The sequence below is a fragment of the Artibeus jamaicensis genome, unplaced genomic scaffold (genome assembly GCF_021234435.1).
Source record: "Artibeus jamaicensis isolate MK-2021 breed Jamaican fruit bat unplaced genomic scaffold, CSHL_Jam_final contig_519, whole genome shotgun sequence".
Classification (NCBI taxonomy): Eukaryota; Metazoa; Chordata; class Mammalia; order Chiroptera; family Phyllostomidae; genus Artibeus; species Artibeus jamaicensis.
The window spans coordinates 7,912,595-7,928,006 of NW_026521871.1; the positions used below are offsets into that span (position 1 = coordinate 7,912,595).

The window sequence follows — 15,412 nt, forward strand, 5'->3', positions numbered from 1 at the left end:
GGTCAATCTCACAACACAAAATGTACACATGTGACCCAGCAGGTTTCTTAGATCACATTCCAAGGCATGACCTATTTCCCAAGAAAGGACTGAAGGTATCCCCATCTCCAGCCCCGACTGTCCCAGCTCCATCTAAGAAGGCAGCTTGGGCTCACCAATGTGATTGTTGGGGAGCCTCTTCAGGAGACAGGGCTCGTCACGGCCGGACGGGGCCTTAATGCTGGCAGTGAGGGTGCTGAGGTCTGTCTCGCTGATGTCGAGCAGGAAGTCAGCGGCAGAGCCCAGCTTCACCTGGGAGCACCGTCTGCTGTCATCTAGGAAACACCCCCAAACACAGCTCCTGTCACACGTGCTCACCCGGCTCTCCGGGGCCTTCACCACGCGTGCCGCTTGCAGATGAACAGCCAGAATTAACTACCAAAAGTTAAGTGGAAAAAAAAAAAACACGCCCCATGGACCTAACCAACAATGCATGACTTCTACTCATGCCTGGTGAAGGGGAAGACTAGTTGCTGGCAGGAAGTGCAGCTGCGAGTCTTCATGGACCGCTTGTTAAAGGAGTCTTTGCCAGTGAAGGCACCTGCCCGCCATCCCCTCGGGCATTTCACAGGTAAACACTCATCCTGGTCCACACAGGGCTACCGGCTGCTTCACAGATGGCTACAACCACTCAGGGGCAAGAACTTCATCTTGTGCTTCTTCCTCATGACATACTGGAGCAGGATCGGATCACAGTGAGGACAGCAGAGGTTAGCAGGAAGGCTTTGAATCAGATAACCTCAATCTGAATCCTAGAATACCTACATATAAACTTGGCTAAGCCACTGTCTCTTTAAGCCTCAGTTTTTCCATCTGTAAAATGGGAGAGAAAAGCTATCCGACAGTGATGCTGAAGGGCATCTTTGAGCTCAAGGATTTTTTTAAAAAAGATTTTATTTATTTATTTTTAGAGAGAAGGGAAGGGAGGGAGATAGAGAGGGAGAGAAACATCAATTTGTGCTTGCCTCTTGTATGTCCCCAACCGGAGACCTGGCCTGCAACCCAGGCATGTGCCCTGACTAGGAATCAAACCAGTGATCCTTTGGTTCACAGGCTGGCAATCAATCTACTCAGCCACACCAGCCATAGCATCATGGGTTTGTACAATAAGTATTATTTGAATGTCTCTAACTGGGGGCCTGCTCTTTGAATGCTGGAGTTAGACTGGAACAAAATAATGGCCCTCCAAATGGTGTGAGTGCTTTTTCCAGGATTACCAGCTAAGACAGGAAGCAGACAGTCCAAAGTTGACCCTGCACCCCCAGAACCTCCCCAGTGAGTCTCTGTGACACCTACACTTGGACCCCTAGCCTGCGGCCCCTGGTCTGGTGCAAAGAGAGGCTGTTGGGGCAGCCACACCTCCCTGGCGAACAAGGCAACCCTACCTGTGATCTTGGCTGTGAAGGGGCTGCCAGGGATGTGCTTGTCGTTGTACTTGACCAGAATGCTGTAGTCACCCGGCAGAGTAGGCAGGTAGGTCACTGTGCATGTCCCATCTTTGTTGTCAATGCAGCTGATTTCGGCCTTTGAGGGCCCCTCAATAGCCAAGTCCAGCCCACCTGAAATGGGAACAAGGAGGGAGGACCATCAGGGAGAGTGTGTCTTTATTTCCACAGGGATAACAACTCACCCAGGGCAGCCCTACGGCCGGGAATGTCAGGCCGGAACGGGCCACACGAGCTGCGGGCAAGGGATGGAGGCCAGCCATGGACAGCACAACACGCCACCGTCTAAATTCTTCATTACAAGTAACCGTGACAGTCTCACTACTGTCTGGACAAGAAAGGGGATGGAGCTCTGCACGTCAACCACACACAGAGCGTCACACACTATCGCTGTCAGGCAGGCTGTGGAGGCCACTGTGGAAATCCCAGGAGAACCACAAATTTTAAAATCTTTATAGAGACAATGGGCATGCGCACAGGGCTTTATCTGGAATGGGCCGCTAAATAACCCATGTGGTCCTGTGGATACACACGTATGGAAAAATACCCGAAACAAAAATGTCATCAACCAAAACACTTAAATGTCAGTGTTTAAATTTAAGTTAAGTGCAAGTCACTTAAACCATTTCACAGCATAAATCTGATTTCAATCAGAATCCAAGAAACTTTAGAAATTCCTGTTTTGGGTAAAAGAGTAGCTGTACAGAGAGGTTTGCATGAAACAAAATGTAAGACAAGTACTACCATCCAACAGTCTGATTTTTACCAGCTACCCTGGAATTGTGTCCTCTTAACTCTCCAAATGGGAAGCTGAAAGTATAGAACCACGTAAATGGCACAGTACCTTCTCCTGCATCCTCGGTGACGATGGTGAAGGTGGCAGTTTTGTTGGCCACGCCATACACCAGGCCTGGGCCGTACGCAGAGACGCTCCCGCTGTTGGGGTAGTTCACGTAGAACTGGAGCGGGCTCTCTGGGGTGGCAGGAACAAAACCAAAACTGGGACTCAGTCGGGGGAATGCATACCCTGGACAGCCAGTGTCTTAACATTCCTCTAACATGAGGCAGGTGTGGCATTTCCAGCTCAGAGGAAGGACACAGGCTGAGCACCTGGTGGAGCTCACCATCCTAGGACCCCCAAGGGGGTCTACTCACTGTCGCTCCTTCAAAGTCACCCAAGAACAATCCTGAGGCTCCTCCAGACTCAGGAGCAGTGGAGACCAGCTCAACTTGACTAGTTAGGAGGAAACAGACAACCTTGTGAAGGAATGGCCCACTACAAGAGGGACCCAGCTAGCAAGGTCTTTTGGGAAGGCCACTGGCCTGTGCCCTTAAAATGCAAGGCCCTATAAGCCCTCCCCGCACTGAGGGAATTATACCACTGCGGGCTTCCCTACCCACTCCCACTGTGCAAGTACTTCCACTTCTGCACTGGTCAGATGCAAATGAGGAAAAGACCCCCCCCCTATAAAACACACACACCAGGGGGTTGGTTAAATAAACAATGTTCTGCTCTCAGGTCATTAAAAAGAATCAGGGAGTCCGTATGTACTAACTTGAGAGACTATCCATAATGGGTTTCATGAAAAAGAGAAAAAGGCAAATTGTTATATAATATTAATATCATTATCCCATTCCTTTAAAAACAAAACAGAACAAAATTATATGCATGTTTGTGGGTACAGAGCGAGACATCTGTACACAGACCAGCAGGGGAAGTAGGAGGGAAATGGGGGAAAGACATTTTTTCACTTTCTCTGCATCTGCATCTTTAGAATATTTAAATAGCAGAAGCAGATAATACCTTTTTGCTTTAAACAAATATTATGCACACATATACACACAAACTAAAGCAAACGTCAAACAAGCAAACTCAAACCGAAAGAAATATTTGCAACTCCTATCACAAAGGGCTTATCTCTCCAGTATTTAAATTGCTCTCAGAAAGTGCTATGACAAAGGCCAATAACCAAACAGAAAAACCATGCCATGGATACAAACGTTCAGTTAACAGAAAAAGAAACACAAGTGGTACTTAAACATATAGAGAGTTGCTCAATCTCATTCAAAAGAGAAATACAAATAAAGCGACATTGAGATACTGTTTTTTTCCTCCAACTATCAATTTGGCAAAGATCCAAAAACCTGATAGCGTAATCCACTGGCAAATTTGTAGAAAAGCAGGTGTTCTCCTCCATTGCTGGTAAGTGGGAGAACTGGAAGGGCCCTGGTTCAAGGCAATTCGGCAAGTTCTAGCAAAACGATAGATGCCCAGAAATTCCTCCCCTGGGGACTGAATCTCATAGATATGCCTTTGCAAGTGTGACGTGCTGGATGTGAAAGGCTAGTCACTGCAGCAAAAGGTAAGGAAGAAGCTAAGTTCCTCAACAGGGGCAAGGTTGAGTATGTCTCCGTTCACTCAATGGCAGAAGATGCTCTATTATTCAGACCTGTGAAGCCCTCCTGCAGACACTGTCAGATAGAAAGGACAAGGACAGAACCATGTGTAGAGTACGCTGCTGTTTGTGTAAAAAAAGAGGAGGGATTAGAAATCTATACTCCTCTTTGCTTGTAGTCTTGAAAATATTCTGAAATCCAACAGCTAGGTTCACGGAGAGAGCAGACAGGGGCTGTGAGTGGGAAGGAAACCTTTCTCCACATCATTTTTTAAACTATGTGTACGCTGACTACTCAAAATATTAAACTAAAAAACAGAGAAGTACTTAAACACTTTTTAAAAAAAGAACAAGAGTAGCACAGTGTCGGTGGTGGACACGAAACTCGAGCTGGTTTTCCTTGTCCAGGGCAGCGTGACAGTAAGGCAGTGTGTGTCCTCTCCTCCCGAGCGCCTCTCGCCCCAGCCCCCCCCACACCATGGAGTGTTCTGCAGGCCAGGCTGGAAAGTCCCTCGCATTGTTCTCCTCGCTCACCCTTTGGCCAGAGTCGGCACAGTGACAAAGACAAATAATCACAGACCTAAGGGCTTGCACTGTGACCCGGGATACTTAGATGCATCATCCCTTCTGGAAATTAGCTGGATCTGCCGGAGCCACAGGCTGTTTAGTTTCACAGGGCCGTCAACACTGCATTCCCCAACCTGCCACCGAGAACTGCTTCCCACACAGCAGCTGACTGTATGTCTGCAAACCTCCCAGAAGTTCAGGCTCCCGAGACTTGGAGTCCTGCAGAGCGTGCACTGAGCCCGACTCACCGGGGATGTGGCTGCCCATGTACTTGATGTGCATCTCGTGGAGCCCGACCTCAGTGGGGGCGTATCTGACAGTGACCGTGCCGTCCTTGTTGTCCACAATCTCAGGTGTAGCTGTCTTCCCGGAAGGCATGTGGACCTCTCCTATTTGATCATAGGGAGACAGGGCAATGAGCCCACCAGCAGCTTTCCCCTGAGAAGCTGGGCGCAAAGCCACAGGTGGCCTTCCAAATTAAGGTTTTCAGACCCAAGGCACTCACTGCTGCCTTAAACATCCAAGTCACAGAACAGGAGGACAGACATGCACTTGCCTTTATGTTTGTCCCTCTTTCCCCCCACAAAACGGAGCACCTAACTCCTAAGCAAAGGGTTTTCTACTTTGTAAAGACAAATTAGAACCTTGAGCAGAACTTGAGAAAACTACAAGAGGATTAGTAGAGCGTAAACTCGAAGAGAAGCAGGCATTAAAAGGAGGCAGGCAGAGAAAGTAACACTTGCACAGTGGACCTCAGTGTCCCTGCCATATCTGGAAAAGTGGAAGACTAAGAGAAGGCAGGAAAAAAGGGGGAACAGGAACCTGAGATCTGAGAGGTATCTAAACACAGTAGTTCTTTTTTTTCTTTTTAAGATTTTATCTATTTATTTTTAGTCAGAGGGGAAGGGAGGGAGAGAAACATCAGTGTGTGGTTGCCTCTTGCACACCCCCTACTGGGGACCTGGCTTGCAACCCAGGCATGTGCCCTGACTGGGAATCAAACCAGTGACCCTTTGCTTCACAGGCCTATGCTCAATACACTCAGCCACACCAGCAAGGGCTAAACACAGTTGTTCTTAACCTGGAGAGAAGCCCCAGCTCTCTCCAGCATGTAATGTAAATTATAAATGAACCACCTCTCCAGAGGCACACAAATATACAGAGAAGATTCTGCAACCTCAGGGCTCAGGGACTGACCCTACTAGAGCAAGAAGCAGGGAGTCTGGGATCAGGAACGCAGGTCTGGAGGACAGGTGGAACCGCCACCGGGCACCATTCTGGAGAGCTAGTGAGAGCGGGTGAGAACGAGACAGCTTTCACAACAGTGCTTACCAGTGATTTCTCCTTTTCTCACCGCAAATGGAATGACCAAGTCAAAAGGTTTAAATCCCAGGCCATTCATGTCACTCACTGGGACATATGCCTCTTCGGTGACCTAAAAACAGGAAGCAGTGGTCACTGGGTAAAGTGGACAACAGTGTGGACTAGTGAAGCTACAGGGAGCAGAGCGGTTGGGAATTTTGCAAGCCAGTGCAGCTGGGATTTAAGGATGTGGCTGCCAGTGCTGTCTGGGCTTTGTCTAACTGACCCTGGGGCCAGAGCAGAGCCTGGGGGAGTGGAGAAGTCATGCTGACCCCATTGCTAACAAACCACCAGTCAACCCACTTGTAAAATTCCCAGCAGCGCCCGCAGGCAAGTGAAAAAGTGAGAGACAGAAATGTCTGTGAGTCCCCAAAGGCTCCACCTGGAAAGGTTTAGTTGCTTGTGGTCTGGAAAAGAAGGTGTGTTTTAAGTGGCAGAAAGTGGCAGCAGGTGGCTTTCCCTCTGAACAGAAACCAAATGTGCAAGTGGCAGCTTTGAGAATCAGCAGGAGGGCTGAAGACAGCTGTCCATCTTTCCCTTTAAACACAAAGACAAATGGCACCCAGCGTGATCACAGACATGACGGCTGGCGATTTGTGGAGTGCAGACGATGACATGGGTGGGTCCCATTACAGAGAAAGCAGGGGTCATCGTGACGGACTGATCAGTGGGGGAGAAACCAATGACTAGGACACCCAGAGGGCTTAAGCAATCCCCAGAAGCAGGCTGTAGCTCTTCTGAAATGAAGGCTGAGTAAACACAGAAACACAAAAAACAAAACCAAAATTGTACCCAGGGCCTGAATCCAGGGGGACATGCGTTTACTGGAGCCTCCTCCTCAGCTGTAACTTCCCCATCGGTGGCCTGGTTGGTGGCAAATGGAGATTAGTAGGGAATCACATTGCAGGGATGCTGCTACTCAGTAGACTGAACAACCTGGGGGCTGCTTCCTCCCATCTGCTCGATGTTGCAGAGCAGGGAGCCACTTGCTCCTGCTGCTCTAGCAGAAGCCTACCTTCTTCCTACCCCTGTGAGAGCCAGCTGGCATCCTTTCTTCAGGTGTCAAATCCACATGCCCCTTGAACCCATGACTCCACTCCTAGGACGCAGGTCTATACACGCAAGTCACAGCGCAACATGCAAGGTGTGGCCCAGGCGTTTGTTGTGCAGGCAGGAAAAGCGACCAGTAGTCACCTCTGCAGCACGCAACTGGGCAAGCGGTCCCTTGTTACTTGCTAAGTGTCTACAGTAGTTAATGTTTTAAAAGTCTTTATAAATTCATTTTTTAAAAGTCACAGACTTCACGTTCCTGATCCAACTGACCTGCTAAGGGAGGAGTACCCTCTTCTACCATAACAAAGCAGAACGAGAAGGCCTCCCGTCTGAGGAAGGCCAACGTGCCCACATTTACTTCTTTCAAGTAAGCACTCCGTCATCTGCGGGAAGGGGCTTCACTTACAAAGGCAGCTTTGAGAGCTTCAGATTTGGAACAGCCCTGTCTCCCCCTTCTAGGGCCCTCTGACTGGGCTACTCGGGGACACATTGCCCGGAAGATTTTTCAATGGCCATGTGACAGCCTTTGATCCAGGACTTCTCCACAGCGATGAGCAGATAAACGGCGAGACCCATGCCTTCCTGAGCATGTCTTCTGCAGGACACATTTAACTGGACTAGCCTGCCAGGTCTCCTTGAGACATTTGCTGCAAAGACAGTACTGGGTGTTCATGTTCCATTGGCCACCAGAATGTAGAGAGAGGCAGGGAATCTCCCCATAACAATCCAACGAACAGAAAGTCAGTCCATCTAGGTAAGGTTGGCGAAAGCTCAGAACGGGAGGATAAAGGCCCAATCCTGGTACTGCGGGTAATGCTTCCCTTTCTGCCATCAGCAGCGGTCACAGGACAGTGTGTCTATACAAAGTATCCTTTGGGCATTCTAGGGTCAAGGGGACATTTATTCCTAATGAGTTTGGTGGCCCCCAATTCAGGTCTCCAATTTATCTGCCAAAATGATCCTTGACATTTTCACACCGCTTTTCTCACTCAGACACTCCTAAGGTGGTCCATTATTTCTAGCTCACTGAACCAGCAGGGCTGCGACCCTGGCCCAGAAGCTGCTCTTCCATCCTGCCCAATGCTAACCAACCTACTAAGGGTTAAGCACAGATCCTTAAAACTACAGCTGGGATCCTTCTCTGTAGATAAAGACACCAGCCTTCTAGCTGTATTCCTTTCAGCCCTGAAGAGAAAACCATTCCCAAATGAGCAGCATCAAAAGTTGACAAGTGTTTACATCCCTGAGACATAAGCGCCTCCAGACCTCCAGCACATTTACAGATAAAAATGGTCTATGGGAAGGGAAGAAAAGCTACAACAGATTGTAGACTGTTCGGAAGACAGAAGCAGGCTTCTGTTTGAAAAGGAGTCTTCACTTTCTTCTCTGTTGCTGCACAGAGTGTAACCCTTGGAAGGGGCTTTGGAGGCTGTGCATGGGGCCAGTAAGGTCTATGAACATTGTAGCCAGTGTGGCTGCTGCCCAGGGCATCAATGGACACTGGGTGAGGGACCGCACAGTGCTTGCTTGGTAGCTGTCCAGAGCGGACGCTGCGGGCTCAGTGCACTGGAGTCCGACCCCTCCTACGACACCTTTTGTGAAAGAGCCAACAATGTTTGTTTTGAGGGTTAAATGAGGGAATGCTTCTCAAGTTCTACCCCCTCTCGTGGTTGAAGGATATTAATAATCAGAGAAAGATCTAAAAGTCACTGCAATTGAAAATTCAAGAGCTGAGTCATTCTTTGGCCCAGAGGTGTATATAATGGTTTCTTCCCCAGCCCCCACCCTTCCCCCCGATGTTCCTAGTTCAAAAGACAAGCTATTTCCCTTCATGGGCAAAGCCTGAGTCTTTCCAAAACACAAATGGAGGCACTTTGAGTCCTCAGATACTGGAGCCAAGTCTCCAGACACAGCTGTCTCCTCCAGACCATGGAGATAGGGGAGCAAGGAGGAGCAAGAACAGCAGAATAAAAAATTGTAATGTTTTAGTTACAACATTTTTTGTCAAAGTGTATCTTTCTGAACTGTGCTTCAGCCAGGACCCTGTCTCTGAGCCTTAGCATGATGGATACTTTGGTAGCTGGTAAATTCTTAGAGCCGAGGAGTCTCTGGAATTCTCGTGTGTCCTCTGAGACCCTAAAAGGTCGTGACTGCTTAAGAAAAAAAACTTTAAAAAGAAAAGTGGAAGAGGATGGCCTCGCCAGGGCTTAACAAGTGACAGCTGTTACGGCTTCTGCCAACAGCAGCGCGCTCTGGCGCAGGGGTCCTCTTACCATCACAGTGAAGGGGCTGTTGGGGATATCGACGCCGCCAAAGCGCACGTAGATCACATAGGTGCCTGGCTTGGCAGCCGTGTAGAAAATGTCATAGGTGCCATCCTCATTTTCAATGACATCGGCCTCGGCCTCAGTACCATCCGGGGTCAGAACAGTGCAGGTCACTTTCCCCTTCCCAGCAGTCTTGGCGTCCACCACGAAGCCCACCTCCTCGCTGGTTTTCACAGTGGAGGCAATTCCGGGACCTGGAGGAGAGTTCAGGAGAAGAGAATGGAAGCTTCAGCTGCGGACAGTGACCCTGGAGACCTAAAAACAAACCGCATACTTGCATGTTGTCTCTATCAACTGCAGCCACATACAGGGATGTCCCAGAGATCACCTGGGGAAGGTACTGCTCAAGGGAGCATTTTGCCCACCACTTATTAAATAAGGAGTGTCTCAGGCTCTGAGTGTCAACTGAACATTGGATCTGGTTTGCCAGCATTCAAGGGTATGGGGACGAAAGTCAACTTTCTTCATCAAACACAGAGTAGGCATTTTCTTAAGTGCCAGGTACATACAAAGGTGAGCAAACAACTGTTCTTCAGAAAGGTGTCCTGTAAAAGCTCTAAGATACATTCCAGTGCAGCTGCATCCACAGAGGACTCCCTGAGAAAACGGGCAGTGGCTGAATTCTGAAGGATGGGGCCTCTGTCTAGGGGAAGCTTTCGACGTAGGTCCCCAAATAACCAGTCTCTCCCCTGCTCTGCCCATTCTCTCTGTGGATCCTTTTATACAGGATCCACACAACATCAGGGAGTGCAGAAAAGTGTAAATTAAAAGCACATTGGCCAAAAAAAAAAGCGCAAACCATCAAGAAGCAAAAGGAATAAGAACATGTTGTTCAGACCCAAGTAGAAGGAGAGACTGGAGCAGACTGTGGAAGCCCTGAAAGGACAGGCTTATCGGAGCCCCCAGGCTGAGCAGGACTCTGCCTGCGTGAAGGAAGGGAAAAGGACTGAGGAGGAAGCCACCACCCAATATTAACATGTCCTCAGGTTAGCAAAGACACTCCAGCTGTGTCTGGTATAGTGCAGACCTGGTAGGTGGCAGATGGGCTAGTGTTTGAAAATTTCTCAAGTTTTGCTCTTGGTGAGCCATTTGCAAGCTTGCCCCTGAAAGCCAGATTTTCTCCATTCAAAACAAGATGAGATATGAGAAAAGTGGAATATGGCCTGTGTGGACCTATGTTTAATTCTATTTAAAGAGAAGCAAATGTTTCACTTCAGAGGTGAGGATTCATGTTCTAAAATATACCTGACGCAGCATCAGCGTGGAAGGGCCCGCGGTTTTCAAACAGTCGCCTGTGAGAAGTGGAAGGGACTGTGACGCTCAGATGTGCCTGGGGAATTCCTGAGACTTAGACATAAGTCTCAAGTGTTGAGGAGAAAACCTAGATCCTTGAATGTGTTTCTCTCATGGTAGCCTGTAGTGATCTTGAATAAACCTTGAAGAAAAAGCTATCTGCTCATGAAAGCTATCTGCTCATGAATATTTACTTGCATTTTATGGGAGCAGCCATCACAGTTGGTATCTCAACAAATGCACCCACTTCAAAGTGATACAATAATAATAGCTTCCACATGCCTGGCACCAGGCTAAGCATTTTTCATGCCTGACCTCATCTAATCTTTACAATAACGCTATGAAACAGTCTCTGATTCGAAGAAGTAGTTTTTGAATTGAAATGTTCTCAAAAAGATCTTCACTCTACCTCCCACCGCAGCTCAGAGTGGTTGAGCATCCTGCCCTGATCACACAGCTATTAAGTGGCAGAGAAGGGCTGGATCCTGGCTTTCGGACTCCAGAGCCTGCGCTCCGGACCCGGCCTGCACTCACCTGTGGCCAGGCACTTGCTGGCGTCGCCGGTCTGTGTGGCCCGGATGCGGTAGGGAGAGAACGGGATGTCATCCCCCCCGTAGGTAACCCCAATCATGTAGCGTCCAGTCTTGTCAGGGATGTAGGTGACAGCGTACGTGCCATCTTTATTGTCCTGGACAATGGCTCTTTTGGGTTTTCCCTCTTGGTCCTGTGGATCACAGAGAAATGCTATTTAAGGTGTTGCCGTCAAGATGTAGAAACAACCCATTGAAAACATCGACACATTTGCTCATTAATTAGTGCCTCCGGTGGAAGGAGTCAGAATTACTGATATGATATAATTTGGTTATTTGGTAGGGAGACAAGATTGCAGATGCCTTTAATAACACAATGGATGCAATCAAATTTTAATACTTTTTTTGTCAAGTGAACTAGCGTTTTAGCCCCAAATCCACTGATATGCAGGGAGGCAAGCGGGCAGAGGCTCCAGCTAGCACATCACCACATTCACTCTCCCTGCTCTCTGAAGTAGCAGGACCCTAATTCTTAGGTGCACTGCGCAACTCCACTTCCTAGCATCCTTTGCCACTAGGGATGGCCATGGGACTTGTGACAAATTTCTGGCAATTGTGAATGAAGGGAGTGGAAGTCTTGTGAGGGACTTATGATAGGGCTGTTAAAGGGAGCTGACTGAGCTGGAAGGCCCTGCTGTGTCCATCTGCCTCTCTTCCTCCTTGTGACCTGCCATGTGGATCATGTGGCCGGGACACCAGCAGCCTCATGGTCCACGAGGAGACCTTAAGGACAGAGGAGAAGAGAGATGGAGCCTGCTTCACTGACAAGCCACGCAGCACCCTGGTGCCTGGCCCCTGGGCTTCTTTAACAAGAGAGAATAATTCCATGTGTTTAAGCCACTCTTATTTTGGGGGTTACTGTGATATGCAGCAGAACTTAGTCCTACCTAACCCAATGAGTAGTTTAAGACATTTTCACACAAAAACATAGGAAGAGATGTCATGGAGAGAAAACACGGGATTCACCAAAACACGGTACTTGGAGCTGTACACTCAGGTGTCTCAGACAAGCATGCATGTTCTCTTACATAATTACTGAGGCTCTGGTGGGAAAATCTGTCAACCCATGGCACCAGGTCAGAAACTGGTTATTAAAAAATCCTCGTTCTTACCCCTGGCCAGAAAACTAGGTTTTATTAGTGAAGTTTGACCTCAGAAAATAACTAAAAAATACCGTTATCTGAACAGCAAGCAGGCCTTCCCCGGCATCTCTGGCATCGATTGCAAACTCCACAGGAAGACTGGCAGGCACGCCATAGGAACTGAGGCCAGGGCCACTGGCGGTCACTTTGCTGGCATCGTATGTGGGAAGGACCTTGACCTTGAAGGGACTTGATAAACATACACATACCCACTGGTCAGTATGGACACACATCAACCCTGCTAAATCTGACCTCTGTTACACAAAGAAACTGGGATAGCAAAGAGGATTCCTGCAGCAGATAAAATAGTGAGTTTAGCAACATCTTATGTCCAGCAGAAATGTACAGTTATGAGGTAGTAGCCATCACGCCCAGCCCAGCTTTCCCTGGTTGCATGCCAGGGGCACGAATGAACTCCAAAATCAGTCTGGAGAACATGTGGTTAAATACATTTAACCCACTTTATTATGCTGAAACAATGGTCACCAAAATAGAAAGGGAATTTTGAAATTTGTTTTAATATTTTATCTCATCCTATTTTCTATTTTTAACATGCTTTAATGATATGCTATTAGTAAAGTAATACATAACTATAATTTATAAATCATATTTCCATTAGCTAGAAATATATATACATATATATATATAAATAAATAAAATATGTATACTGGGCTATGGGTAATACTTTTTAACCTTAAGTATGATTTAAAAAAATAAAACCTTAAAGGCTGTTCTCAGAGGTGAGGAGTTTATGCAGTATTTTTTGTATTAATATGAACGAGGAATGAGGTTTCTATCTGAGCCCTTGTAAGAATGCCATTGTCAACCAGACCCTCAAGTGAGGAAGTAAAACTCTTTGCCCTAATCAGAAAATTACTTGCAGGGTCAGTAGAAAGAAGACTTTGATAAGCTAATGCATTATTTGTATTTTTTCAAAAACTCCCCACTCCTTAATTTCAGCTTATCTTTAAGTTAATAATGGCGGAAAGGAAGAAGGTGGCTGAGGGACAAGAGGGCGGGAGACACGGACGCCGAGGCCAGGATGCTCTGACACCTGTGCAGAGCACACAGGTCTCGACGAGAGCTGCAGAGCAGACGGACAAATGGGCCACCAGAGCAAAATGCTGGCGAGCCCTGCAGAGGGGTGGGTTTGAGTCTGGTTTGGACCCCTTCCCTAAGTATCAGGAGCTTACCTACGAGGGATCTCTTCATCGGCATACTTAACGGAGACCATGTAAGGCCCTTCCTGGGATGGGGTGTAGGTCACCGTGTGTGTGCCGTCCCCATTGTCCACCACATTTACGGGCTCCACCAGGCCTGAGGGCAGAGATGAGAGACCTGAAGGACTACCTGGCCTCCCCTGAACTCCACCCTGAGTTGAGTTCGAAAAGGATCACATTCATCCCCAAGAGCTGTTGTTTTCCACTGATGAGTAACATAAATGCAAGCGGGCTATAATCAGAGGCCTAAGAAATCATAGGAGACAGGATCCCCAATTCATGGTTGCAAAAATGACCCCAAGAGACACCTTCAGCTTGTTACTGGTTGAAGTACACTCAGTCAAACCTAGAGTATAATTAAGGAGACTGCCCGCATTTGTTCCTGGAGGGCATGTGGTGAAGATGCATGTTGCAGACATGCTGTAATATTCTTTCAAGCTGGTTAGGCATGCTTGAGATGTGGTGAATTTTACTCTAGAGCTGAGAAAGGGCCATAGAGTCCAGAACTCAGAACAGCAAAAATTAACCAGTGTGATGGCCAGTTAAGACATGTAGCCACCTTTGAGCACATGGGTATAGGTGTGGGGCAGGTGACGGTGCCCTTCTCATGGGGTGAGGAGACCAGCAATGTGACACATGCAGGAGACAGTTGGAGATTATGTTAAAGTATAATCAAGGCATGCATTGGGTTGTTAGATTTTAGGTTCCACTTCTAAACATAAGCGTCAAGGACGGATCAATTGCAGGGCAGGTTAACCATAGCATGGCATACTCATTAAGCAAAGCAGAGGAGGAGGGTACCAGGCAATTTTAAGAATGAGGCCAATGAGAGGCATTTAGGTTACATAAATTAGAGCAGCAGCCAATAGGAAAATGCAAACCTGTCTCCATTAAGTCACCCTTCAGGTCACCTTTAAAGAACTCTGAAATGGCTTTCAAGGGACTGCGCCATGCCTGGGAATCTGTCTCATCAGCTAAAATTAAAAGGCTGTTACTTAAGAATCTCCATGACACAGACACATTACTAAGTTCTCTCTCTCTTTCTCCATGCACACGCATGCACACACACTCACAGGTCTTTAGGCTCAGTAACTCTGTACAATCAGAATGATCTCATATTCATTTCTGATTGTACAGAGTTGTACAGAGTTACTGAGCCCCATGATCTCATGTCCCCAAAACACTTCTACCCTGAGTTTGAAGGGGCATAACCTCCTACTGAACTAAATCCATCAAGGAGAAAGCTCCTCTTCAAATAAGGAAGTCCCCTCACTCCCGCTCCTTACTGGCTACTTCTATGAAGCCAAAAACACATCACTGGGGACAACTCCAGATAATATAAGAAATTAGGCAGAAAATGACACATTTTAAATTCTAGACGAGGAAATGGGGTCACACAAAAAAGGCAAATTTTAACATGCTTAAGTGTTTTGTCCCAAGTGGTCTGCTCACCTCACCAAACCCCGATTCCAGGCTGCCAAATTGCCAACAAAGGCCATCCCTCCAAAGACCCCCTTGCTCCAGGGAGTAGGGACAATGACAAAGCCATGTGCCATGTGGGCTGAGAAGATGTCATTTTCAGAAATTTGGAGCACCAAGGCATTTTAAACAGAGGCATCACCTCTGAACCCACCACCCGTCCAAATCCAGACTAACTTCCATCACCTCACACACGCCGAGCAGCTACACAACCATCACCCATGTGAGAAACCAAACACTAACCACTTCATCTCTCTACTCTAAAAACCTGAAATTAGAGAGACATTTACAGCCAGATCATAAATTGGGTGGCAACTACTTCATTAAATAAACAGAAAAGGTAGGCCAATTGAGGAATAACAGGCCTGCCTACTTTTAGAATGCAAACTTCTATTCTTTAGCTAGAATACGGAGCAATAAAGCAATTTAAAAAAATTAAATTCATGGTCAAACTCAAAAGCAAAGTGCTTGCTCTGGGTCATGTCTGCCTCTACCCCGG

The 15,412-nt window shown here is 47.5% G+C and overlaps 1 protein-coding gene across 5 annotated transcripts in view; it reads right to left on the reverse strand.

The window, feature by feature from the left end:
- FLNB (filamin B) overlaps window positions 1–15,412 on the reverse strand; it is a 137,518-nt gene that overhangs the window by 21,132 nt on the left and 100,974 nt on the right. For 2 of the 5 annotated variants that reach the window (XM_037137385.2, XM_037137389.2), the window contains exons 26-36: window positions 14,316–14,408; window positions 13,408–13,531; window positions 12,247–12,403; window positions 11,017–11,206; window positions 9,136–9,383; window positions 6,602–6,673; window positions 5,780–5,882; window positions 4,696–4,836; window positions 2,329–2,457; window positions 1,425–1,598; window positions 156–314 (exon numbers count right to left, since the gene is read on the reverse strand). In XM_037137385.2, coding sequence (XP_036993280.2) covers window positions 156–314; window positions 1,425–1,598; window positions 2,329–2,457; window positions 4,696–4,836; window positions 5,780–5,882; window positions 6,602–6,673; window positions 9,136–9,383; window positions 11,017–11,206; window positions 12,247–12,403; window positions 13,408–13,531; window positions 14,316–14,408 — 1,590 coding nt within the window. The remainder of the gene's footprint in view (window positions 1–155; window positions 315–1,424; window positions 1,599–2,328; window positions 2,458–4,695; window positions 4,837–5,779; window positions 5,883–6,601; window positions 6,674–9,135; window positions 9,384–11,016; window positions 11,207–12,246; window positions 12,404–13,407; window positions 13,532–14,315; window positions 14,409–15,412) is intronic. The other 3 variants (XM_037137387.2, XM_037137386.2, XM_037137388.2) reach the window with 3 other exon arrangements.